The 27,096-nt window shown below is 33.7% G+C and overlaps 2 protein-coding genes, 1 long non-coding RNA gene and 1 pseudogene across 9 annotated transcripts; 3 read left to right on the top strand and 1 right to left on the bottom strand.

Moving 5' to 3' along the window:
* Window positions 1-532: 532 nt before the first annotated feature.
* LOC144557047 (uncharacterized) lies at window positions 533-4,154 on the bottom strand. Of its 6 annotated transcripts, XR_013512542.1 has the most exons (8): window positions 4,016-4,154; window positions 3,671-3,750; window positions 3,338-3,422; window positions 2,862-3,201; window positions 2,503-2,614; window positions 1,874-2,056; window positions 1,589-1,765; window positions 537-1,154 (listed from the first exon to the last, which is right to left on the bottom strand). It is a non-coding gene; the product is annotated as an uncharacterized LOC144557047 (long non-coding RNA). The 6 variants fall into 6 exon arrangements; XR_013512540.1 differs by having other exon boundaries at window positions 535-1,154; window positions 2,503-3,201; XR_013512541.1 differs by having other exon boundaries at window positions 535-1,154; window positions 1,874-2,614.
* A 4,248-nt stretch (window positions 4,155-8,402) lies between these two features.
* Window positions 8,403-9,686, top strand: LOC144556859 (uncharacterized). The gene is made up of 2 exons (XM_078305335.1): window positions 8,403-8,888; window positions 9,345-9,686. Exons 1-2 carry the CDS (start codon window positions 8,462-8,464, stop codon window positions 9,599-9,601), a joined length of 684 nt encoding a protein of 227 aa, XP_078161461.1. The 5' UTR covers window positions 8,403-8,461; the 3' UTR covers window positions 9,602-9,686.
* A 3,623-nt stretch (window positions 9,687-13,309) lies between these two features.
* Window positions 13,310-14,389, top strand: LOC144557470 (uncharacterized). Its single transcript, XM_078306039.1, has 2 exons — window positions 13,310-13,769; window positions 14,130-14,389. Exons 1-2 carry the CDS (start codon window positions 13,352-13,354, stop codon window positions 14,384-14,386), a joined length of 675 nt encoding a protein of 224 aa, XP_078162165.1. The 5' UTR covers window positions 13,310-13,351; the 3' UTR covers window positions 14,387-14,389.
* A 1,277-nt stretch (window positions 14,390-15,666) lies between these two features.
* LOC144557469 (uncharacterized) lies at window positions 15,667-16,907 on the top strand (annotated as a pseudogene). The gene is made up of 2 exons (XR_013512672.1): window positions 15,667-16,168; window positions 16,486-16,907. The product of XR_013512672.1 is annotated as an uncharacterized LOC144557469 (transcript).
* Window positions 16,908-27,096: the final 10,189 nt, after the last annotated feature.

Raw genomic sequence — 27,096 nt, 5'->3', positions numbered from 1 at the left:
TAACGGGGATCTTCTTTTGTTTGTTGCTAATAACAAAATTGTTTAGTTTTCTTCCTATATGAAAAGGATTGGTCCATGTTTAGAGTGATTTGTTCCTTTTTTTTCAGAAGAATGACTTGAGAGGTTCAATGATTCAAGCAAGCTAAGGTTTTTCTTTTCATACAAGCTGAAACTTCAATGCTTTAGCTAGTAAGCATGTAAATTGTACAATTCATTCCTGTTTGGTGACTTTATTTTAAGTGATATGCTAGTAAAAGGAATCATGTTCATTTGATAAACATCAGATTTGTTTCAAGATGACTACTCGTATTATTTTTTTTTTCTTTTGAAGAAGATGCTAGATAATTAGAGGAAAGTCTACATGAGATGCAATTTAATCCAAGTCCTAGTTACAGAAAATTGTACTGAGAGTGCCTTAATTTTCTATTACAATTACAGTTCTATTAGTTTTCAAAGAAATGTAGAGTAAATTGTAAAATTAGTTTTTATTCTATTTGTTTTCCAATTTTTCCCCTGCTACTTTTTTTTTGCTTGTATTTATGTACAATTAGTCGGTACCTTCATACTAGAAACTGAAAAAAAATAAAATATAAAATCGCATAAATATAAAATATCCTCAGACCATCAAGGAAAAAGAGAGAATCACAAAATAAAAAACTGACAAACATGTTTTTTTCTTCAACCATTAAATTTATTTGTTATTTGAATCTCTACAGGCCATTGAAAATAAAAGAATTTTGAAAACTAAAATAAGCAATCATATCAATTATTAAAACCTTAAAAACAAAAAACAGATTTAGATACTTTAGCTAGTGATATATCATATCTAATTATGTGGGTATAGTTTTTGATAGATTAAACTATACCCCATTACACTATTTCTAACCTATGCAAGCTACTGATACATAATCAACAACTACATAAAAGAAAGAAAAATATAATCTTGTTTAGCCCCCTGATTTTCTTGTTGATCTTCATTCGCGGAGTTACTGTTTTATACCTCTTTTGTCATTGGTTTCCAATTAAATAGAGAAGGCTCAAAGCTTCACCCAGACCTATGAATGTATCAATGATACTTCCATGATACTTTCAAAGAAGTCATGAAATAGAGAAGGTTCGAAGGTTCAATTGTGATCGTGCAGACAAGTCGGACTCTGCAATTAACAAAAAAAGTCTCATCATCTTGTGCAGTGGTTTAATTGAGGTATGACTGGCCTTTCAAAATTCATAATACAAAATAATAGAAAAAATAAATTAAAGTTTCGTTTAAATTGAAGGCTGATACTGACAACACAAGATATATCAGCAAACCATAGAAGCAAAGGAAAAGCTATAAAAAACCAAGAAGATTTACCTAAAACCCAAAAAATGGTATGCTGTGAACCAAAGAGTTGCACTGAAAAAAAAAGGTGTGGCAGTAATTTGTAGTAAATACCAGCAAAAAAACCATCCTGAAAAGGGGAATGAGTTCTTACTAATTGGTACTGTATGGTACTGAATACCAGTAATTTGTAGTTGCCACCAGTATGTACCAGTTGCTATTAAGCGATATCAGCCAATAGAACTAATTGAAATTTGCATAGAGTACCTGGCCATTTTTCTTTTTAATTTCAACACTGAGGAGACATTTTTTTCACTGCTCTTAATGGGAAAAATCCGAACACATCACTTTCCACCAATGGTGTAGGGGTAGCGGTGCGGATTGTTATGCAAGGAGATAAATTGATACTGGCAGATTGTTATGCATCCCAAACAGAATGTTAATCTACACGGCCACAGAAAAAAGAAAGACATTTTTCAATAAATTAGTTATGGATAATTTTTGGCACCTAAAGAAACCATGGGCATCATTGAAAAAATTTGATCCCAATACCTGACAAAATCCAGTCATGCCAGCATTAGATAGTAAATAGAATGCTCTAGCGCATGGCATGTGAAATTACTGCCAAGTCTGATTACGTCGCCTCTTTTCCTTCATAATTGCCAATCAACTTTTGTAAGCTAGGAACATTCTTGCATCTATACCCGTCCAAGTTTTCATTATCGATCAGCTGAGCTGTAATAAAAGAAGAACATGCACAAGTACCAAAGGATATAACAGCTTGAACAATTCAACAAGTGAATGCTTTACCACAATTATAGTTATTATTGTAATAATTAAGAGCAGAAACACCAGCCATTTACTTATAACTTATTTACTTCTCTTTTTTTTTCTCTTGTTGTTCACCATAAATGTCTCTGATGTGATTTTTCCATTCATTTAATCTTGATGGTCACACCTACAGAAATATAAAACTTTCTACTACAAAGCCAGTATGAGCACAAATCAGTGTCCACCAGCAGTAAACAATGTTAATTGGACAAATGTGTTTACTGTACAGATTGACAATACCACAAAATAGTGAGGATGTCTGTTATTCGAAACTATTAAAAGCATTTTGTTTCAATTTGATCCAGAATAAATATATACACAACTAAATATGTTGATAGAAAAGGTGAGACCTTGTAAAGGGAGATGAGAGGAGGGAGGTTGACCCCTTCAGTATCTACATCAAGGGAGCTTTCTTGTCCATCTTTGAATAATTTAATGTGTTGTTCTATCTCCATAGTCAATCTAAATGAAATAGTTTGGTATTAAAAACTGGATTTGGTACGCTTTAGGCAGGTATCAAATATATGCGATGAAGAGAATTGTAATGATTACTGGTTTGACGAATTTAAAGGCCTTCATACACGCAACTTTTGTCCTTTTGTGCTTTGGTGTTGATTGAAGAATCTAAAGAGGAAACCCGCAACTAGGGTTTTTACAAGTCAACAAATTACAGAGAGAGAGCTCTCTCGAGAGAAGGTAAGACACTAACCAGGTGAGGCGCGACTAAAGCAAGGCAAGGTGCGGCTGTGGCGAGCCGTAGCGTGTTGAGCAGGTCGAGAGAGATCGAGCACGAGAGAGAGAGAGAGGGATGGTTCCGTTCCGTAGCGGAGAGACGAGACGGAGAGGCGGATAGTAGCGGGTTTATTTCGAATTTGATAAAGGAATCCGTTAATCGGAAGAGCATGATTAGATTCCGATCGAACGGTTGTAACCACCCATCGAACCGAGTTTGATCCGATGGGCATCGGACACCCCCCTCTCCCATAGTCAAGCGGAATAGCAGCAGTTTCATCATTTTTTTGTCCTTCTAACCCTCTTAGTTGTACTCCCTGCAGAATTTTTTTACCAAAAAAAATAATCTTATAAGAATAATAAAAGCATATTTTAGGAATAAATAAACATATTATAAAAATAACAAAAACACATTATAGGAACTAAGAAACATATTATAGAAATGAAAAAAACCTTGATCTGATTATGCGTTTTGTTCTCCTCTTGATTTCTCTTCTTGATAATCATTATGACCACTCCCTGAGAATGAGAAAATATACTATAGAAAGTGTGTTTCAATATCCCATTCAAATATTATAATATCTATGCTGCGACTAACTTATGTGACTGCATCAGCTATTTTTCTTCCTTAAACTTGATTGAAACATATTTTAATTTATGGCTGAAGTTAGATCAAAGAAAGAATATTATAGGAAGTTCATTTCAATGAACCATTAAAGACCACTGAAGCACTAATTAAACTTACATACAAAATAAAAATAGAGAAAATCAAAGACAAGAATGGACCTTTGTGGTGGCAGAAACAGGCAGAATGACAGCAAGGCATGCCAGCCCAAATGAAAGGTTTATCGGTGACTAACCTCGCACTAAAGGGAAACAAAATATTTAGTTTGTACAGTGAAATGAAATCTATAATAAAACTTTAAATCATAAATTGGCTGAAAATACTTAACCCTAAACAATTTCTCGGACATCCGAAATCCCTAAATTCTAAATACACTAAAGAAATCGATGCTTTGTTGTGGAACAGTGGAAGGAACTTGAACAGCTATCTATCTGTTTAATAGAGTAAGCAAAGAAAAAAAACAATAAGTACTTAAAAGGTACTAATAGCAGGAGATAGAAACTCACACAACCCAAAATCGCAACAATGCTCAATCCAATAGGGCAACCTCGCACAGAGAAAACAAAAGCAGAAGAAAGCGGATTCGTCGGAGGCAGGAGAAGCGAAGGGGAAGAGGAAGCTGAGGAGGAGAGGAGGCAACCGAAGGGGAATAGCAAGGAAAATATATCCTCTCCAATACCTGATAAGGGAATCTTTTACAATTACTAGATCTGAACCGTAATTTTTAACTTGGCACGAATCTCAAAGCCCAAAAATGGGGCCCCCTACAGTGACCCGAATCCCAAGCCGGTTGAGATTTAATCTCAAACCGTTAAGTAAGTCATCCTCTGCAATAATTGTGCAATACCTGAGAGGATACGGGTTCAATAGCAAGGGGGAAACAAGACTTCGCTTTTGTCATAAAATGGGCCGGTTTTTTCGGTCCAAAAGTTATTTTAAGACCAATCCCGAATACTACTAGTGTGCATTCAATGGGCCTGGTCTGTGGGCTGTGGCCCAACTGGCAATCAAGCCCTCTAAAGAAAGAGAGGATTTCACATAAAGACTGTCAAATTACATATTTATCATCCAAATTTATGTAGTTACGCGTAGGGCTGGCAAAAAAATTCGTAGTTCGTGATTCGATTCGGGTTTGATTCGAGTTTAATTCGATTCGAAATGAGTTCGAATTGAAACGAACCAAACCAGGTTCGGTTCGAAATTAATTCAAACCAAACTCAAACCTAGCCTGGTTCGATCGAAATGGGTTCGGTTACTTTTATGGTCCGAATCTCATAATAACATCGGCCGTCCATTTACCTGATGAAATTAAAATCCAAGATAGAGAGTCATAATTTAACTTAACCGACACTCCCTCGCTCTCAAATCTCAATAACCTAGTTCTCTCTCCACCTCTCCCTAACTCACTCTCCCTCTAGCTCTAAAATCTAGCCGACGCTCTCGGTGACTGGCTGTCTCTCCGACTATCACTCCTCTCTCCGGCCTAGATGACTGTCTCTCCTCTCTCTTTGGTCGTCTCTCATAGTTCATACCAGGAAAGCCGTCTCTGATGTATTTTTTCATGAACAATTTTTCAACTTAAAAACACTCATTTCATAGTTCATACCGGTAAAAGGAAGCCATGCAAATTTTGTCCCGCGAGAAAAAATTAATGTATAAACTACCGGTATAACTAGAGCTGCTAAAAAATAATTTAGTTCGTGATTCGATTCGGGTTCGATTCGAAAAATGTGTAGTTCGCAATTAATTCGATTCGAAATGGGTTCGGTTCGAAACGAATCAAACCAGGTTCGGTTCGAAATTAATTCAAACCAAACTCAAACCTAGGGTAAGTTCAGTTCGGTTCGATTCGTTGCCACTCCTAGTTACGTGTTTACCATCTAAAAATCTAAAAATCTAAAAACTTATATATTTATCCAGTTAATTACAACCTGAAATTAATTAAGTTTAATATTATAAAAAATATAATTAATAATTTGGATTAGTGTCTTTCCCTTCTACCCACAAAATCCCTCCCTCTTTTTGGCGCGTCATTTGGTTTCTATGTTAAAACCTATTGTTCTCTCCCGCCTTACTGAAACTTTCTACACTAAAACCTATCTTCCTCACCTGCCTCGCTAAAACTTTTTCCTCAACATGCCCAAGCAAATCCAAAAACCTAGAAAGAAGAGGTAGAGAGAAGGCTATCAAATACGAGTGGAAGAAACACTCGCACCGGAAAAGATAGATAGACCTAGATGGGACCTCGGAGTACAATCAATGGTAATTTCTTTAGGTGGGAATTTCAACATCAGTTCAATTCCGAACATAATCAGAGATGAGTAGGGGGACGTATACTGGTAATTGAAGCAATGGTTACTGGTAAAACTGAGATTGAGGGGACATATTACAAACCCAGAACGTATGACAATGGAACAGTAGAAGGGTTGAACAAGGCGAAGTAACAGTCACTGGTAAAACCAAGATAAAGATCAAGACAAACGTCTGATTTCTCAGTTTATTAGTAAAGGACAAGGAGCTATATATCAGAGGGATAGTGAAAACTTACAAGCAGATCGCTTATCTTTTCAATTTTCAGAAAATGGAGGGACGGGTACTTTAGATGTTTCAGTGGCTTTTTAATTTTTATTCCTAAAGTTGAGAATTAAAAAGTGAGTACATCCAAATTTTTATTCCTAAATAGAGGGAGGGGGTACATACGCAAGTGTATGTCTAAATGTCACAGGGTGACAATTTAATCATTTATTTTTGAAAAACGTCTAATTAGGCTATATTTTTTTAAATAGGCTACATTATTTTAATTTTTTAATAAGGGGTAAAATGAGTATTTTTTTTTATAAATTTAAATGAATTTAATAGAAAATGTGATAAATTGGATAAATTTGTGAGTTGAAATTAGGTGTCAACGGTACTATAGGAGATAGAATGAAGTTGCAACTGATTAAAAAATAAAATGAACCTATTTTAAATATTTAGGGATTTTTTTTTGAGTAAGGTTGGAGATCAAGCTATCAAACTATTTAATATTCACAAATGATCGTTCTTTCCGGAATTTACTTTTGCTTTTAATAAGGTTGGGAGTATTGCTTGTGCCACTAAACCAAAAAGTGATTCTCTATAGAAATTTAATTTAAAATTCGTACAAACTCATATTGAATGATTTAGATCTAACAAGATATCTTGACCTGATCCGATTTAGTTGACGAAATTAATTGTACCTTTGACAATAAGAAGCAGTCGAGGAAAATTAAGAGCTTGGTTTTGAATTAATGTCGGAAGTTTCCTTAGTCATTTTAAAAAAAAGATATCTTAACCTGATCCGAATTAGTTGACGAAATTAATTGTACCTTTGACAATAAGAAGCAGTCGAAGAAAATTAAGAGCTTGGTTTTGAATTAATGTCGGAAGTTTCATTAGTCATTTAAAAAAAAATATCTTAACCTGTTCTGAATTAGTTGACGAAATTAATTGTACCTTTGACAATAAGAAGCAGTCGAGGAAAATTATGAGCTTGGTTTTGAATTAATGTCGGAAGTTTCCTTAGTCATTTTAAAAAAAAAGATATCTTAACCTGATCCGAATTAGTTAACGAAATTAATTGTACCTTTGACAATAAGAAGCAGTCGAGAAAAATTATGAGCTTGGTTTTGAATTAATGTCGGAATAAGTTTCCTTAGTCATTTAAAAAAGAAAGATATCTTAATCTGATCCAAATTAGTTGACGAAATTAATTGTACCTTTGACAATAAGAAGCAGTTGAGGAAAATTATGAGCTTGGTTTTGAATTAATGTCGGAATAAGTTTCCTTAGTCATTTAAAAAAGAAAGATATCTTAATCTGATCCGAATTAGTTGACGAAATTAATTGTACCTTTGACAATAAGAAGCAGTTGAGGAAAATTATGAGCTTGGTTTTGAATTAATGTCAGAATAAGTTTCCTTAGTCATTTAAAAAAGAAAGATATCCTTGAGGAACCAAACATCGGAATCAAGTTGAGAAAGTTCTTCCCAAAGGATATTGAGGCAGATTTACAGATTTAGGGATGTGTAAGGAAAGGGTTGCTAAGTATCAATGCCAATTAATTTATTTTATTTTTGTCTTTCAAAAATTAATACTATTAGCTTCTGTTTAATTATTCTGTTCTTCAATTTAAAATTTCTAATTCTGCATGCATGCCTCTATACAGACTGATGTTCTAGAACATAGATGTGCATTTTTCTAAAATTGGTCACCTAAAGAAAAGGAATAAAAAGAGACTTTTCTAACACTCGGTTGCAAGAAATTTACGAATTATTTGCGTTATAGTTGTTTTTTGATATTTCTGAACTGAACATCAAATAAAATTAAAAAAACGTATAATATGTTTTATTCGCGAATAAAACGTGAATCACGAATTATTCGCGAATATATATATCTAAATTATTCTTGAATTACAAAATTTTTGATCTCGTCGGACTAAAATGAAACTATTCGTTTGTGACTATGCTCTGTTGGTGACATCTAAAATTGTACTAGATGCTACTTTCATGATACTTTGAAAATTCCTTATCGTGTAGGAAATTAACGAAAAGAGCTATCTCTGGAGTATGTTCAACGATGAACTTTAGAGTTTAAGGCATTCCAGAAAATGGGAAAGCGTATTCTGTCAAAATATCTTTCCGGACAGTTTAGCAATTTTGTGGGATATATGCTATGCACCGACGTAACACAGGCTTGTATTATATGACCGTGACATTTTCCTAAATTTAATGCTTAATTAGAAAGAAAACGATGTACACCAAACTAAACATACTAGTATTTGACACGGTCAACAAAATAGCTAAATCCAAGTCTACTTGACTTTTACCCGGTCTATGCATTCACACAGTTAACACTCTCTACAAATACTGCTTCAATCCTTGCTTTCTCTTCAACTCAACACAGTCATTACTTCACAACTGATCTTCGCAAAGATGAAGAATTCTCCTTCCCTTGTAGTTCCTCTCCTAGTTTTGTTGGCATTATTTGCCACTGTGTATGCTGTACAATTCGAGGCCACAAACAATGCTCAAGGAACCTCTGGTGGGGCCCTTTTCGACCAGGATATCGGCGTTGATTATAGCAAGCAAATCATGGCCACTGCATCAGATTTCATTTGGACTACGTTCGAGCAGGAGCCAAACGACAGGAAAAGTGTTGACCTTGTAACCCTAACCATTGTTCCGAAGTTGCAGGATGGGGTGGTTGCTGCCACTAGCAACAATGAGATACAATATAGTGCAGAGTATATCACAGACTCGGGCACTGTCAAGACCGATTTTGACGGGGTGTTATACCATGAGATGACGCACGTGTGGCAGTGGAACGGACAGAACAGTGCACCTAGTTGGATTATTGAAGGTACATGATACATGATACATCTACTGTATAAATGAAGAGCTTCAAATCCCTCCATCATACCTTCATTTTTTTAATTTTTAAAAAATTTATATGTCAAAATAAAACCGTTAGATGTGATTTATATTATTTTCTCTACATGTACATAAACAATTTTCACATTTCGATTTTGGTTTTATATGAATAAATAAGTTGAAAAATCAATCTTTTTTGCAAACTATTGATCATATTAATCAAAACAAAATCGAAATGTCGTGATTGTTTACGTGTGCATAGAGAAAATAATATACATCATATCTAATGGTTTTATTTTAATATTAAATTTTAAATTTTAACTTATTTTAGTTCTTAAAAAATGAAGACATAATGGAAACATTTGAACGCTCTTCATAAATCAATCAGTTTTCTCTCAAATTGTATACAAAGTTAACTAAATTGTTTCATTATATATCTTCTTAGGAATTGCTGATTTTGTGAGGTTGAAGGCTAATTATGTCCCGAGCAACTGGCAGAAACCCGGCGAGGGCAACAGTTGGACGGAAGGCTACTCCGTGACGGCGTATTTTTTGGACTATTGCAACGGGCTCATGAGCGGATTTGTTGCACAAATGAATGCAAAGATGAAGGATGGATATAGCGACGACTTCTTTGTGCAGCTGCTCGGAAAGACTGTCGACCAGCTATGGAGTGACTATAAGGCCAAGTATGGCAATTAGCAAACCAGAGAATACCAATTGTTGTAACTAGAGATATTAAGATATATACTAATAAAGGATGAGAGAATATTATCATGAGTTTGGATTAATAATCATTGTTAGAATTGGCTATATATATATATATATGAGGAGGGTTCAAATGCACCCAAATTTTTGTGCACCCAAATGCACCCTATCTTTTAAATCTTTTTTCTCCGTTTTCAAAGTCCAAATAGTCAATCCGAACCGTTAGATGCGATCTATATTTTAAGATGTGCTTGGAGACCAAATTTTACATTTTTTGGAATTTTTTTACTATTTATTAAGCCACTTTGAAAATCACTGATTTTACATTTTCTGGACCATTGGATCAGCGATTTTTCAAAGTGGCTTAATAAATAGTAAAAAAATTTCAAAAAATATAAAATTTGGTCTCCAAGCACATCTTAATATATAGATCGCATCTAACGGTTCGGATTGACTATTCGGACTTTGAAAACGGATAAAAAGGATAGGGTGCATTTGGGTGCACAAAAATTTGGGTGCATTTGAACCCTCCTCTATATATATATATATAAGAAGTTATTATTACATGAGCTTGATTTCTAATTTGACTACCTGGGCAAGCTTATTTTGAAGTTTGAACAAAGTCATGTAAGAATAATAATAAATAAAGCATACATAAATGTAGACTCAAAACGAAACATTAATTAGAAGTTCTTAGTTTAGATGATTCAAATTAAATTATTTAATGCCAGTCGTTTTCAAATATTTAGATTATTGGACTTTTGTTAATTGTTGGAAGTGGAATTCAAAGCCTCTCGTAACTCTGATGGGACATCTGGTGTGGCCCTCTTTGACAAGAAATTGACCTCAATTATAGCAGACAGGTGGAGTCGTGGAGACATACTTTTTTATTTTTAGAAAAAAAATCGATTTGTCAGAAAATATATTGATTACTTATCGATGCATTGTTGTTCACAAAGTATACAGAACATTGACGACCACAATTTTTTTTCTTTGCAATGATACATTAATGTAATGTTGTTTGAATTACAAAATATATATGTGACAGCATTTTTTTTTTTCTGTAATAATATATCGATGCACCGAAGGGACAATGATTTAGTATTTTTCAGATTTTCTGTATTGTAAGCGTTGTGTAGATGCGAACGTTGATGACCGAATTATTAATTCCGTCCATTCTAGCCACTATGGAAAATTGTAAATATATATATATGAGGAGGGTTCAAATGCCTCCATATTTTTGTGCCTCTATCATGCCTCCATCTCTCTCCATTATTTTCAAAGTTCAAACAGTCGATCCGAACCGCTTAACCTAACCTCCATACTAAAATATGTTTGGAGACCAAATTTTATATTTTTAGGAATTTTTTTACTATTTTTTTAGATAGGTACAAAATCAGTAAATCTGAACCATCTAAAAAGCAGTATTTTTGTACTTATCTAAAAAAATAGTAAAAAAATTCCTAAAAATATAAAATTTGGTCTCCAAACATATTTTAGTATGGAGGTTAGGTTGAGCGGTTCGGATCGACTGTTTGAACTTTGAAAATGATGGAGAGAGATGGAGGCACAAAAACATGGAGGCATTTGAACCCTCCTCTATATATATATATATATATATAGGAATATGCTAGCATGCTATGCATAGCATAGAGCCCCTCCATGCAACGCCTTAGATTTTGACTTTTCAAAATCCTAACGGTCGATCCGAACCGTTCATCTTGTTCTTTATATTAATATGTATTTGGGGACCAAATTTTACATTTTTTGAAATTTCTTTACTATTTCTTTAGATTTATTGAAAATCGCTGTTTTCAGCAAATCTGGACCATAAAAAAACAGCGATTTTCAATAAATCTAAAGAAATAGTAAAAAAAATTCAAAAAAATGTAAAATTTGGTCCCCAAACACATATTAATATGGAGAACAAAATAAACGGTTCGGATCGACCGTTAGGATTTTGAAATGTCGAAATCCAAGGCGTTGTATGGAGGGGCTCTATGCTATGCATAGCATACTAGCATATTCCTATATATATATATATACACACACATTAATAAATCTGTTTCCACAAACCAATTTTTTATTTTAAAAAATGGGTGGATACATCACGATTACCTAGTGCGGTAAATTAGCATACCGATTGAGAACTAAATTAGAGAATTTTAATCTAATTAACATTATTTTAAATTTATAGGAAATTAAGATCCTTTTGGAGTCATACATGAAGAGATGATAATATTTTGCCCCATTCTCTTTAAGCATATCTTGCAACCAAAAAAAAAGTGTGAAACTTTAAAGGTTAAGCACAGCAGTTAAATAAAGTATGAGTAAGACTTGGGTGCTATGGATATAGCATAAGGTCATCCGTGCTACGGCCTAAAAAATCTATCGTATAAATTTCAAATTCCGATTTAAATAGCTCAATAAATTGGTTATATAATAAACTCGTAGAATACTAATTTTTACTATTTTTGAAATTTTTTTACTATTTTTTATGATTTATGAAATATGGTCAAAAATGACCTAAAAATAAAAGAAAATTGATATCATTTTTTATATTTTCATAAATCATCGAAAATAACAAAAATTAGTATTCTAAAAATTTATTATATAACTAATTTATTAAGCTACTTAAATCGAAGTTTGAAGTTTATACGATAAATTTTTAAAGCCGCAGCATGGATGACCTTATACTATGCATAGCATCCAAGTCTTACTCATAAAGTACCTGTTCTTGAGGGGGCAAATGCTGGTATAATTTCGGTCCTTGCCAGAATTGATAAATATTAAATAGTGTTGATATTCTTCAGGGAAATAGCATTAATTGAACCTTAGCCAACTTTTCATAACTAACAATCATCCGTTTTTCATGTTAAATTAATGTTAATATGACAATTTTACCGAACACATCTCTTGAATTTTCAAAAAGCTCCTTACAATTTTTTTTTTCAGCCTACTTTTCATGGCATCCAGTATCCCAGTAGCTAGTCAAAAACATAAATATAAAAAAAATCACACCTGGTGATAATTTCAACAAACCAACAAACTTTGAAGAGTAAAGCTAGGGTGTGATGTGCTCACCAAGAGATTTTGGTGAGCACAACTCTAAAAGTTCATCGGATCGACTTCAAATACCGAATCCAAACCATTGAAATCCTTGTACTTCATGCGTGATGCATGTACATGCAAAATTTTGAAACTTTTGAGTTTATTTGTTACACGATCAAGCGGTCAAAAAAATTAACATTTTATAAGTTAATTTATAAGTTGTTTTATATATTCAATTTTTATTATTTCTTTGACCGCTTGACCTTGTAGCAAATAAACTCGAAACTTCAAAAATTTTGCATATATATGCATCACTCATGAAGTATATGGATTTCAACGGTTTGGATTCGGCATTTGACGTCGATTCGATATACTTTTGGAGTTGTGCTCACCAAACTGTCTTGGTGAGCACATCACACCCTAGCTTTGCTCAACTTTGAATATGATCATTTCCGAAATTGTATTCACTGTTTTGGTCATTGCAGTACGGTATTGAAGTAATAATTAAGCTAACAATTAATGCAACAAATTGTATACTTGGTCAAAGTCAAATGAGCAACCAAGTCAAAGTGTCAAATCCTTACCTAATCCATCCACCACTAGTTGTAACGAATCTCATCTTTATAAGCTCTTCAAACAAGCTTTGCTATTCCACTAAAAACTTCACATACAACAAGTAAGAAAAAAATAGAGATGAAACCATTCTTCCTAGTGACACTTATTCTAGTTATATTAGCCTTTGGCACTGCAAATGCTGTCCAGTTCCAGGCAACCAACAATGCTAAAGGTACTGCTGGTGGGACCCGCTTCGACTCACAAATAGGCGTTCGCTATACTGCACAAGTCATGGCGACTTCATCGAATTTCATCTGGAAGACGTTCAATCAGAAGGCAGCCGATCGGAAAAATGTTGCTCTTGTGACCCTAGTTGTTGAATCAGTTGATGGTGTTGTTGCTTATACGAGCAATAACGGGATCCATGTCAGTGAAAGCTACATTGCGGGTTATTCCGGCGATGTGAAGACTGAGTTTGTCGGTGTATTATACCATGAGATGACGCACGTGTGGCAGTGGGATGGGCAGGGTAATGCTCCCGGTGGCCTAATTGAAGGTACATATTTGTCTAAATCAGACAATTTAATTGATTCTTCTAGAATCCTAACAGGAGTGGATCAGGATGCTTAACTATTTTTATAATTTTAATTTTTTTAGTTATGTATATTAAAATTTAATTGATTTTTAAAAAAAAAAATATATACTTTTCTTTTTCTTAGAAACGTTACACGTATGCATGTAGATTAGCAATTAGAATTCCACTTTATGATTGAGGAGATTTGGAGTATAAATCTCAGCAGGCACAAATTATTTTACATTTTGGTCTGCCAATCTAAATTTTTTAGTTCCGGCCCTGGATCTTAGCACATACTACTAAAACAATTATATCTTCATATATTATACTGTGGAATTTCAGGTATTGCTGATTTTGTGAGGTTGAAGGCAGGTTATGCACCGAGTCACTGGGTGAAGCCCGGTCAAGGCAACAAGTGGGATCAGGGATACGAAGTGACGGCGTATTTTTTGGACTATTGCAACATGCTCAAGAGCGGCTTTGTTTCACAGCTTAATGCAAAAATGAAGGATGGGTACAGTAAAGACTTCTTTGTGCAGTTGCTCGGGAAGACGGTCGATCAACTTTGGAGCGATTATAAGGCTAAGTATGGAAACTAAGAAGACTAAAATGAAAATAGTTTAATTAATAGGAGATGAATAAATTAAGAATAACTGAATAAGATTGAAGTTGATTGTAGCAGCATTTTTTTTCTATTTTAAGAATGTAATATTTGAATTTCGTTCCACCTCATAAGAAATAGGAACTTCTTTATTAATTAATATATTGTTTTTAGGAAAATTAATTAATTGAAGTAGGGTTTTACTAAATCACAGGAATTGTTCTAAAGAGATACATTCCATTAAGAAGCTAGGGATATGCTAAACTAACTAATGGCTACTTTATGAAGTAACAAAATAAGAAGACTGATCAAAATTTATAGCAACTGTTAGCTGCCATGCCAGAATAAAAAAAATTGTGATTAAAGGAACTAAAAAATTAATACAGTATAATTTTATTTTATGAAAAAAAAACTTTATCATGAAGATAGAAAAATAATAACACTATAACAATTATAACATGTTCCTGTTATTCTCAAGGAATAACAGCACATTTATTTCCCTTCAAAAAGGGGATCAAGTGAGCCGATCGAGCACTCTTTCCTGTTCTGTCCACGTTTCAGAGTGACAGAGGAAATTAATAAAACAATATACAATTGGACTATCTGCATTAATAGAGCATCTAGTGATCTAGAGCATGTAATGGAAATATTGTCTTTAAATAAATATGATAAAATCCGGAATGCTATATTACTTTTTATTGTTAAAAATCAGACATTACTATTGCTATAAATACCTATTTATTCAAGATTCACCATTTAATTAAGATATAACAATCATAATATATGTAACTTGCGTGACTATATACCGTGTCGTGACGAGATCTTTCGCGTGATGTGCTGCGTCAAATATTCAAAAGATAATCATAATACATAATAGACATGTGTGCCATGCCATTCTGTACTGTAACCGTACCGTTCTGTAACGGAGCCGGTTTCACCATACCATTTTTTCCACTCTAAAGCCTAGTCGGCCCTTGAAGACTTCTATGTTATATTACTTTATTAAAAATTATATTAATGTACTGCTGCCAGCAGATTGTACAAAACATCAACTTCGCATCATTTTTTCTTGTCAAAGCGGCTCCCACCAGTAAATGCGATGCTGTTGGAATAATGAATATTGAATTTGGGCGCTGTAAACAGGGGTGACCGAACGAAAAAACGAAAAGGAAGGTTGGGTGGATGCACTGACGATTTTCTGTCATACTCTGTTTTTGTTGCTACCTCTTTAAAATATATTATCTGGTGGTATGCATGGTAATCCATCCACTGATCCACCACCATTTCTTATCTTTATAATCTCTTCAAACATGCTTTGCTCTTTCACTAAATACTTCACATACAACAAGTAGGAAAAAAATAGTAGAGATGAAAGCATTCTTCCTAGTGGCCCTTATTCTAGCTATATTAGCCTTTGGCACTGCAAATGCTGTCCAGTTCCAGGCATTCAACTATGCTAATGGTACTGCTGGTGGGACCCGCTTCGACTCACAGATAGGTGTTGGCTATACTACACAAGTCATGTCGACTTCTTCCAACTTCATCTGGAAAACGTTCAATTAGAAACCAGCTGATCGGAAAGATTACGCTCGTGTCCTTCTAGCTATTGAACCAATTGATATTGGTATTGCTTATGCAAGCAGTAACGGGATCCATGTCTGTGCATGCTACCTCGCGAATTATTCCGGTGATGTGAAGACTGAGTTTGTCGGTATATTATATCACGAGATGACACACGTGTGGCAGTCAACTACCATGGCGCCTGGTGGCATAATTGAAGGTACAAACACATTTGTCTAATCCTTCTTCTATAATCCAAGTGGGAATGGATCAAGATGCTTAGCTATCTCTATGATTTTTTTTTTAATCATGTGTATTAAAATTTAATTGAAATTTATATACTTTTTTCTCCTTATAAATGCTAAATATATGCTTCTAGATTAATTGTTCGAATTTTAATCTGATTGTGAGGACTTGAGTTCAAATTTCAGCAACCACATATTGTATATTACATTTCAGTCTTCCTAGTTATGCCCCTGAGACATGCACTACTAAACAATTATATCTTCATATATCATATATATTGTGAAATTTCAGGTATTGCTGATTTTGTTAGGTTGAAGGCCGACTGTGCACCGAGTCACTAGGTGAAGCCCGGTTAGGGTAACAGCTGGGACCAGGGCTACGACGTGACGGCACGGTTCTTGGACTATTGCAACGGTCTCAAACGTGGCTTTGTTGCACAACTTAATGCAAAGATGAAGAATAGGTATAGTGAAGATTTCTTTGTGCAGTTGCTCGGGAAGACGATCGATCAACTGTGGAACGATTACAAGGCTAAGTATGGAAACTAAGAAAAAAACAAAAAAAGGGAAATGAGTGTAATAGGAGATGAATAAATTAAGAACAATTGAAATAAGATTGCAATTGACTGTATTGGCAATTTTTTTTTTGCTGTTGTTAGAATGTAATATTTGAATTTCCTTCCACCTCATAAGAGAAATATATTGTTGTAATAAGCTCCTGATCACGGTTTACTAAATCATTAATTAAAATAGGTTTATTTTTATTTTATTTTTTATTTTTTTATTTTTTTGTGTGATAATAGGCTCGGTATGGTTTTCCTCCTAAATCATTGGAATTGTTCTAAAAATATATGTTTAATTTTCTTGTCATAGCTGTCGAAGAGAGAGATGGCCCAGTATTATAAGCAGATGATGTATGCATGGTTGGATGATAAGTTATGTATTTTCATTATTCAAATTTTTTTATTTGTCTTTTTACTTCTAATTTTAAAAAGACAATTGATTTGATATGTTCCTTTTTTTTCTCTTTCATCGAAAAACACATATCACGATATTTATCACTTCGGTACCTCTATCACATTGTTTAACAACATATTTCTCTGACTTTAAACTACAAATAGACAATGTGTATCCTTTAGCTGAATAAAATGCTCTAACACATTTAGTAAATCTTCACGAGTTTCATTATTGAAATAGAGTAATTCAAGTTTTTCAATCTCATTTTTGAATGAATTGCCGACTCATCAAATCCATCTAGTAGACAAAAAATAAAATATAATTAACTTTTTTTAATTTGAATAAAAACTAATACTGTAACTTTAATAATGCAATTATATTTTTACCATGTAATTCTATATTTGCAAAAATAAAATAGAAACCATTTTAAAATGTTTGAAAAATAAAACTAATTAAACATTTTAAATTACCCTTGTTGAGTTGGAACTTGAGAATTTTAAATGATCTGATAGTCTGACTTGAAGGAAACTTGAGAATTTCAACTTTTCTTTTCTCAACAGTAGAAGCAAATAACTTCATGAATTTTCTCTCAAAAAATAAATGTTGGTGGGTACACATCCAGATAACTTAATTTCTAATTTAAAAAATTTGGAATCCAACTCTGTTGTTTCTTTTTCAGGAAAAAGATATTCTGATCCAAACTGTTTTTTCTCTCACCTATAAATATACATATACGTATATCAATGCACTGCTGCAAGATAACAAATATCAACTCATCAGTTTTTTTAGTTATAAAAACATCAAGGTCACATCATTTTTCAGCTATGATATGTTAGTGTTGGTGTTCTAGACCCAGATCATATCTATGATATGTTTAGTTTATTAGTGAATGATTTTATCATTTTGTATCTTGAGTATTCATATTAGTGGATCATTTGAGTTGATGACTTAAATTGTAGAACTTCACAATGAATAAATTTGTTTACTCTTAAATGTCACTTATCTTGGCAATCAGCAATGTACACTAGTTGACCATATAAGATAAATGTGGTGATTAGATGATGGCCATGTTTTATAGGTTATACGATAAAGAGTTACCAATCTAATCACACATGTGCATACATGGAGATGTATGGCACTGGACAGACCCAAGAGTGAAATATCATATGGATTGTGTTCTGTGTCATTGATATTTCATTGCGTTTAGAATTCTATGGTTGAGATATTTATTTTTCTTACATAAGAGATGTGTATTGTTGGTACTGTCAAACACTCTCTTTAATCAGGAGTTATATAGGCAGTTACTGCAGTGCATTTAACTTATGCGGAAGAACGATACGTATCAAAAAACCATTGTCCCTTATATGTTTATATGAGCGATGATATCTCTGGGCCCCTTGATAAAGTTTATATTATGTGCATGTAATATGATTATATAATAATCATATCATAATTAAACTTTAGGAGATCAAGAAAGAATAATTGGTAAGGATGACACATTCCTATCTTACGATTATTTGGATATCATGTGACAAGGAATTGACACAACAACATTTTAATGTTACAGGGATCGTGATTTTGCATTGTTCTTTTTCATCCACATCATTTGGGTAATCAATATACATGGCTAGTTGTATCATTGATTTATGAAATTAAAATGTTTAATTCCATTACCATAATGATGGAATCCCATAGGGTCACACCATATGAAAGATTAAAAGAAAATATATTAATAAGGCATATGCTCTATGCTCTATGTATATAATATGTTAATTATAAGAAGTTATAATTAATTTGTACAAATTATATGTTATTAATATATGAATAATTTTATGACATGAAGATGTTATAAAATAATCCTAGTAATATTTAAAGTATGTGTGACATATTTTAAATGGTTTTTTGTCACATGAGAGATGCATATAAATTAACATAGAATATTAATTTATATATTAGTCTTTTAATGTATGGGATAGTAGACTTAATTAAATATTAATATGATTAATATGGTTAAGCCCAAAGTCCAAATATATGCTGAGGAGAATTGATTAGTAATGGCATGATTTAAGGAATATTTAAATATGTCATTAAATCTAATTAATCTCATTAAAGAGGAAATAAATTTCTGGATATATTTTTTAGGTAACTTTGAACTGGAATTTGAAAGGGCAATACTAACTATTCTGGACGTATGACCTATATAATATGTAGCCCTTGGAGTTTAGAATCCAATGGTGAAGATTTCAAGTCGTTTGGAGTTACATAGAAAAAAAAATATAAGGGTTTTAGTACCGAAAGGTTAGAAAATTCTGTGAATTATATCTTGGTCGAAATTTGCTCTTTTCTTCTCTCTCCCATTTTCTCTCATGTGTTGAGATATAGAAATCATCTAATAAGTTTTCAGAAATTAAGAAGAGGGTTAAACTAGGATTAAGATTCTACTTGTTAATCTCTTACTAGTCTTAGAGATACAAGTATTTCTTTAATCTTTCGGTGGATACCTAAGGAGGCTCGTCATTTGAGGGGCTAAAGCACAACCACCATTGAAGGAGAAAGGGAATAAGAAGTTGCTAAGACAACCCTTCTTGATTTGATTTGGAGATCAAATCCAAGGTATTATGTTATTCCCTTCTTGATTAGGCTAATTAAGATTGTTTCTTGCACTTACAACTAGATCGTTTGTTTTGAGTCGAATAAATTTTTTGTTTTATTCCTTGCTATCTAAGCATCAAAACTTTTATGATATACATCAATGAGCTACTGCAAGAATAACAAATATCAACATCACATCTTTTTTATAATGATACATTGATGCACTGTTGCTGAGATGTCAAATATCGCCGCTACATCATTTTTTTTTTTTTTGCAATGACATACAGTGGCATTGAGCCAGGAATTTTATCAGGGTAGGCAATTTTTTTTAATTTAATATCTTTATAAAAATATTTTTATGAATTTTTAACGGAATAGCTGAATTAGATTGGACTCGATTTTTTTTTAGAATAATGTAAGTAATAAATTTTACTTTGAAGCATATATAGTTCATAAGATCGACCATTCTTTTGAAGTTCATCTCATTTTTAAATAGATGAATCTTAGAAAAAAAAATTAATGTTTTACATTAAAATTCAACCTATTTCTTTGTAAAAGAATTTGATTTATTCCTTTGAAACAAAAAAAAATAACAGGTTCAGGTTCATTGAGGTGTACTGTCAAACCCTTCTCCGTCCTTTTGTTCTATTTTCGAAACAGATTAAAGAAAAACTCAAACATGTTGCAACTCATCCGTTTCATTAAGAGCTGAAAGCATCAAGAGGGTAGGCAAAATTCAAATTCAGAGCTAGACAAAATTCAAACTCAGACGAAATTAGTACGGGTTCAATAACATTTTTCAAAATCTAGGAGTACACTACTAGAATCCCCAATATTAGCAACGGCAGGATTTTGATTGTAGCAACGGCGTGCCCTTGCTACAAGCCCGAAAAAGGCCATTAGCAAGCGCTGCGCTTGCAATAACTACCGTTGGTTAAAGCCCCCTTGCTAATACTCGGATTCTGATTTGTTGCAAGGGCTACGCTTGCTAATATTCTTGTCCAGGGTATCCGCAAGCGGGGCGCTTGCAAATAGCACGCTTGCTAATACATTGATTTTTGGAGCCCAAGTGAGTATTAGCAAGGGTATGTTTTGTGGGTCCCACTGAGTATAAGCAAGGATATGTAGTGTAGGCCCCATAGAGTATTAGCAAGGATATTATTTGCAAGGATGTCCCATGTGGGTCCCACTTGATTATTAGCAAGTGTATCCAGCGTGGGTCCCTTCCGGTTATTAGCAAGCGTGACTTTCGTGGGACCCACCGGGTTATTAGCAAGGTAAGTGTGATTGGACCCCACATGATTATTTGCAAGGTTAGCCCTTGAGGGTCCCAGGGGGTTATTAGCAAGGTTAGCTTTAAAGGGACCATATTTTATTTGCAAGGGTATTTATGGTGGGTCCCACCCAATTATTTGCAAATACAATATAATTTAATCATATTTCTTTTTGATAATCCGGAACAATTTATAAAATTACTATTAATGCCAACATATCAATAGCCATGTTTATAAAATTCTCCCGGTACCAACCCTGTACCAACCAGGTACCATGTAATTTGATACGTTTAACATTGAAATAAATAAACCATAACATAACACATTGAAATTGAATAGGAAAGCTTGGAAATAGCAATGACAGTATTAAAATCAAGCATGTACAAAGCATGCATTGTACCAAAATAAAAACTGTTATAACCTTACGTGTGTTATAACATTACAACCATAGATAATATGAAACATTTACCTATACCAAAATATGAGCACCACCCATCAACAAAAATTTACCAAAAATAAACATCCACTATGTTCCTATTGAAAATCCAAAAATCTATAATTATCGGTTAAATATTGGCAATACCCCAGACAATTAAAGCGGGTTGTTGTCCGAGTTGCCTTGCCCGAACCATTCACACATTGACACTTCGGCCCCCATAAGGTTGGCCACCTCTGGTCCAGAATTTGCTTGTAGTAGTGCTTGGAATCCCCCCTCTTGATTTGTTGATGCCTGCAAAGATGGAAGACCCTGTGTATACATTGGCATAAGCACCAAGTTACTGTTTGTACAGTATAAGCATTGAAACAAGGGTTAATCTGAAAATTTACCCTTCAAAACTTCTTCAATTTTCTATTTACCCTTGTAGTTTTCATTATATGTAATATACCCCTTTACTCTTTTTATTATTCTCTATTTATCCATAAAAATAGTTAACTACAGTTCAAAATTACTAAAATATGTTTTTTTCCCATTATACTCTTCTTTTTTTCTTACTCTTGATCTCCTCTATGCCCACTGACAAAATTGCAAATTGCTTTGACCATGTATCATTTCTATGAAATGTATGAACCTTAATTAATCTAGTACCAATGAATTTTATTCGAGTCTAAATAAATCATTTCATGTGGCTAACTGAGAGTGAACAGCAATGTGCAATCACGCACTGGAATTAAAATCCTTTGTTGCAATGAATCCAAAATAAGCTGGCTTATATCCTAACCAAGAGTTGTAAAGATAAATAAGAAAGACTCAGAAGATTTGAGGAGTAAATATAATATACTCAAGTCTTGAGGGATGAGTAAGAGACTTAGTAAGAGTTGGAGGGTACATAAGAAATTAACACAAGAACAAAATGTTCTTGTTATTGAGGCTAGATTTCCATATACACCCTCGATGAAATCGATTTTGCAGCCTAGTCACTGTATTTAGTGAAATTCCAGTTTTTTTTGGGTCTTTTTACATTATCAGTGCTTGTCGTTGCTTGAAAATTTCAAGGTATGTAAGTATGCAAGTACTAGTAAATCTCCTTACCTGAGAGTGTGGAATCTGCATTAGTGAGCCTCCTTCCTGAGATTGAGGTAGAGATGTAGGACACTAACCCTAGTAATTACATATGCAAGGGCATTGTTAGCATTTGGAAGAACAACATCTGATAATAGAATAACATTACAATGATCAAGTCCTAAAGTTGAAAGATGTCACCTGCAGAGTTTGCATATTCCCCATTACCCCCTCATGTAGTGCATGAGAACTGTAAAGTGGTTCCTATGTAAAATTTTTGCAAGAGGAAATGTTACTAGGATGTAGAATGGTATGAGATCAGTAATTAATAGGATCAAGGAGTGAGTACTTTTTAAATTACAGAGGTGACAAACCAATAAGAGCTAACCATCATAGTGCAACAGTACACTAATTTTTATTGTACTTACGCAGTCCCCTCTTAAGCTTGTGAAATTAAATTGGTCATATGAAAAATATATATTTAACAAGAAAGTTAAAAGGAAATAAAAACAAACTAAATTGATATTTCCTTTTGCATTCCTAATTAGCATATGAACGAAACTGTAACATTCTTAGGACAAGCTGTCATGTTGGAAGAAGACAAAATAAATAAAATTTGTAATAAAGGCAGTGAGTGGAGTTATAAAATGGAAGACCCATTTATTCTTACTTACCTGTACATTTGGGTTTTGTTGTCCAACAAGGGTGAATAATTTGTTCAAGAGCATGTTATATCTTGCTCCTTCTATTTTTCTCTCGTCTTTCTTCAGCTAGTCACATATCACGTTCGTTTAACATTCTGACTAGGACATCATCCGTGAAGACCCTGTTGTTTCCAATATTTGTAACCCCAGAAATGTCGGATGCTGTAGGGGTTGCTCGGCCTCGAAATGTTTTTGGCAACCTTGGGTCTAGGACGCATCCAAATCCTCTTACTCGGCCATGGTTGCGACCGCCAACCGCTGACATAAACAGGTCAGCCTCATCCATATGAGTGTTGACATTGTTAGCCCTCATGTCCATAACATCTGTCTATTATATACAACAGACGAGAAATATATATTATTGCTAAATACGGGTTTAAAAGTGGTGAGGTACAGTTGTGTGTTTCTAATTTGTTACTGCTATAAACATGTAGCAGCATCCTTTTGGTGTAGTGTCTGTTAAAACCAGCTTTATATACTCTGAATTAAATATGGTAAATGTCAGGGTCTACAATGCAAAATTTATGTCAGGAATGGATTTGGGGAGTTTGAAGTGTTTGGTACTCACAATTTTGATGAAGCACAATTTCTGAAAACTCGTTCATTTAGTTGTACATTTTAAGTAAGTAAACGACAAAGTCTATGACAATTATGTTGTGTGCAGCCAGTAGACAAATAAATCATATATTATTTGCAAGTTATTATAATTGATCATTTGAAATATAGTTTGAAAACATGACCTGCAACGAAGGCCTTGCACATAGCATCAATTCCATGCAACAATTTAAGTTCAAGTTTTTATAAATAGTTATTGTACTTAACATAGAAATTTGCCTAGGTTTTAGGTGATACAAGTTAAAACTTACAAGAACTTTTTCTGCTTTCTGGGTGGTAAATTTCAAGGAGGTGATGTCGAAAGATTCAGTTTCTGCGCCAGTCTCCTTGGTAGTTGGTTTCAGCGATACATTGTCATTATCATTTTCATTAGCTTCAGATGCAGCCTCCACCTGGGATGCCTTGTATTTTTCCAACACCGGTGATTTCCCCTCTGCATTTCTACTGTGAAGATGGACGAAGAGCTCCCTCATAGTTGGCGCACCTCCCTTTTTCAGTTTTGTCTCCAAATGCGAAAACAGTAAACAATTAGTATTCACGAGTTGAGTAATGACTAAATTACACCTTTATTTATTTTTTTTAACACAATTGCATTTCAGCTTACCAATTTGTTAAGATGTTGGTGTGCGCTTGAACAACCACCATAATGGGGGATCACAGTGCCAGAATTGGTGCGGTTCAGTTTGTTTTGTTTGCTCAGTTCTTTCCAATCCTCAGTGTCAAATATATCACACAGAGCAACCCAATTGGGGGGGGGGGGGGGTCCAGACAACAGTGAGGAACCATTGTCTTCCATGCTTTTACATCGCCTGGAAATTTCTTCTCACATTTAGCTCTCGCTTTGTTCATCTCCTCAGTGTATCGTTTGGCTGCAATGGCATCCATGACGGTCCGACATAGGCTAACATCTTGGTCTTCCCTATACCTGTATCTTTCCTGTCAACAATGGGAAATAAGGAGCATCATCCAACACGCATATTAGTAAGTAAAATTGTTTTGGAGAATAATTTTAATCATGGGTTCTGTGTGGATTTTAATTAAAAATAATAACAGTAATAAACTTATTATGACATGCATGGATTTCATTTCATGTGAGAAATAAGTGCATACACAACAAAATCAGAAGTATTTAAAATATATTAGGGGATCCGATATGATGATGACTTTGGAGGGAGATGAAATTTCTGGGGGGAAGTATGGGGGGAAAACCTAATTTCGCAGCTATACAGAGAGCTTCTTTCACTTCATATAATACACTGGTAGTGTTATTTGGAGGTCTAAAAGAGTAAGACGTGCAATGCACAAAGCTATTATTGCTCTGTTAATTACAAGTTATCATTTCTTAGAAATCATCTGTTGTGCCATTGCTTACTTGATTAGGGATTTAGGGGTATAGGGATTTACTAAATTTATTTGCACAGTTGAATTTATAAAATTTATACAATTTATAATTTATGTATTTTAATTTACTATTTTTAATAAATTAAGGTTTTTGTATCTGAATTCACTATTTTGTTGCTTCGAATTTGAATTTACTATTTTGTAGAAAGAAGAGTAAATAACATAACAATAAATTACACTTATTTATACTGTAAAAATAATAGTAAATAAGGTCATAGCCATATACATGTATTTGAATTTAACATTTTGTAAAAAGAATAAGGTTTTTGTTTGTGTGTAACAACTCGTAATTGAGTTGATAATTAGATAAATCAACAGTACTTATAATATTATTCACATTATTTTGGAATTAAATTAGTTGAAAATGATATTGACGAAATTTAGGACATAATCAACGATTGAGGGTGTAAATTATATTATCATTTTATTTTGACAAGTGATATTGATATATTGAAATAAATAGTCTTCTCTAAAACACTTACACCATATACACATGAACATGTAACAAGACTATGGTTGCATGATAACCTAAAGGATCGTTAATATAAGTGCTTCCTTGATCGATCGGAACCGTTCAAATAGAAATTTATCATAATTAATTGATTCTTGGAAAGTTTGATTAAGTTTGATGTTAATTACCCTATCCATCGAACCAACGAAACAACAGAATATCGTACGGCTATAAACACTTATCGCTAGATCGAGGCCTATTCGGGTCGAAAATGTTTTTTTATTTTATTCACTATGTTAAATTCTTTACTTTGATCATCTTCAAACCAATTAAACAAGGTTCTAATGCAAATCGACCGTTGAGATTTAAAGCGAAAACCAACGGTGGGGAAGTTATTAGAAGGTTTAAACATGTAAATGATGATGATATTCAATAAAAATAACTACTACATGTATTATTTGTGTAGAGAGTATTTTAAAAAATATATAATTTATATTTTATGAATTATTGATAACCATTTCTGTACATGCACTATAAAAAAAATGCTTGACAGTAATTCTGAGCAGTTCGATAGGCAATCAATGGCTCTGATTCGCAATGGATGCATCCATCTGTAGGAATAAGAGCAAGCGCTTACTCTCCTCTCATGTAACTAGGATCGGCTCATTCAAATCCGCCATATGTGATGGGGTTTTCTTCAATCAAGATTCGTGCAGAATGGCATCAGATGGCTAAGATTTTAAAATAAACGGTACTTTACCGCAGTGGTAGCAACGGGGAGGGAGCGGATGTATCTGAGTAAATGCGAGGCAGAGGGCATTCAAATCATTTGGACTTAGCATTTTTTCAAAACCCTCTCACCTTTCTCTATTTTTCAAAACCCTATCGCCTCTCTCAACTTGCCCTGTCTACCTCTCTCAACTCTCTCAGCTGCTCCGATACCCACCCGATCGGATCCCTCTCTCAGCCGCTCCGACAGCATTTCTTTACTCTCTCGCCTCTCTCATCTTGAATAGAGGATGACGGCTACTCCGCTGATCGAAGATCGGATTAGTTTCGACATACAACGTGCCGACAAGATTAAGGAGGTCGCATGAAATTAGGTACTCTTTTTAAGTTTTCATCGATCTAGGGTTTTAATTTTTCAACAAAATATGTTGTCTTTTTTGGCAAATTTTTAATGTGAAATTAGGGTTTTCCGAGAGCTAGGTGAAACAGGTCTGTCTACAAGTTATAATTATATTTTATAATTGAAATGTGAAATTAGGGTTTAGGGATAAGTACATAGATTTTACGGTCTTGGTAATTTTTGAATAATCGAGAAAGCACTTTTATGTTTTCAGTACCATAAATTAGTTGTATCAATTATTAATTTGAAATAACTTGAATTATTTACGCCAAAATGCAA

This window comes from Carex rostrata, chromosome 7 (assembly GCF_964058835.1).
Source record: "Carex rostrata chromosome 7, lpCarRost1.2, whole genome shotgun sequence".
NCBI classification, from domain to species: Eukaryota; Viridiplantae; Streptophyta; class Magnoliopsida; order Poales; family Cyperaceae; genus Carex; species Carex rostrata.
The sequence above is the reverse complement of the archived record's forward strand: the minus strand, read 5'-3'. Positions and strand labels throughout refer to the sequence as shown.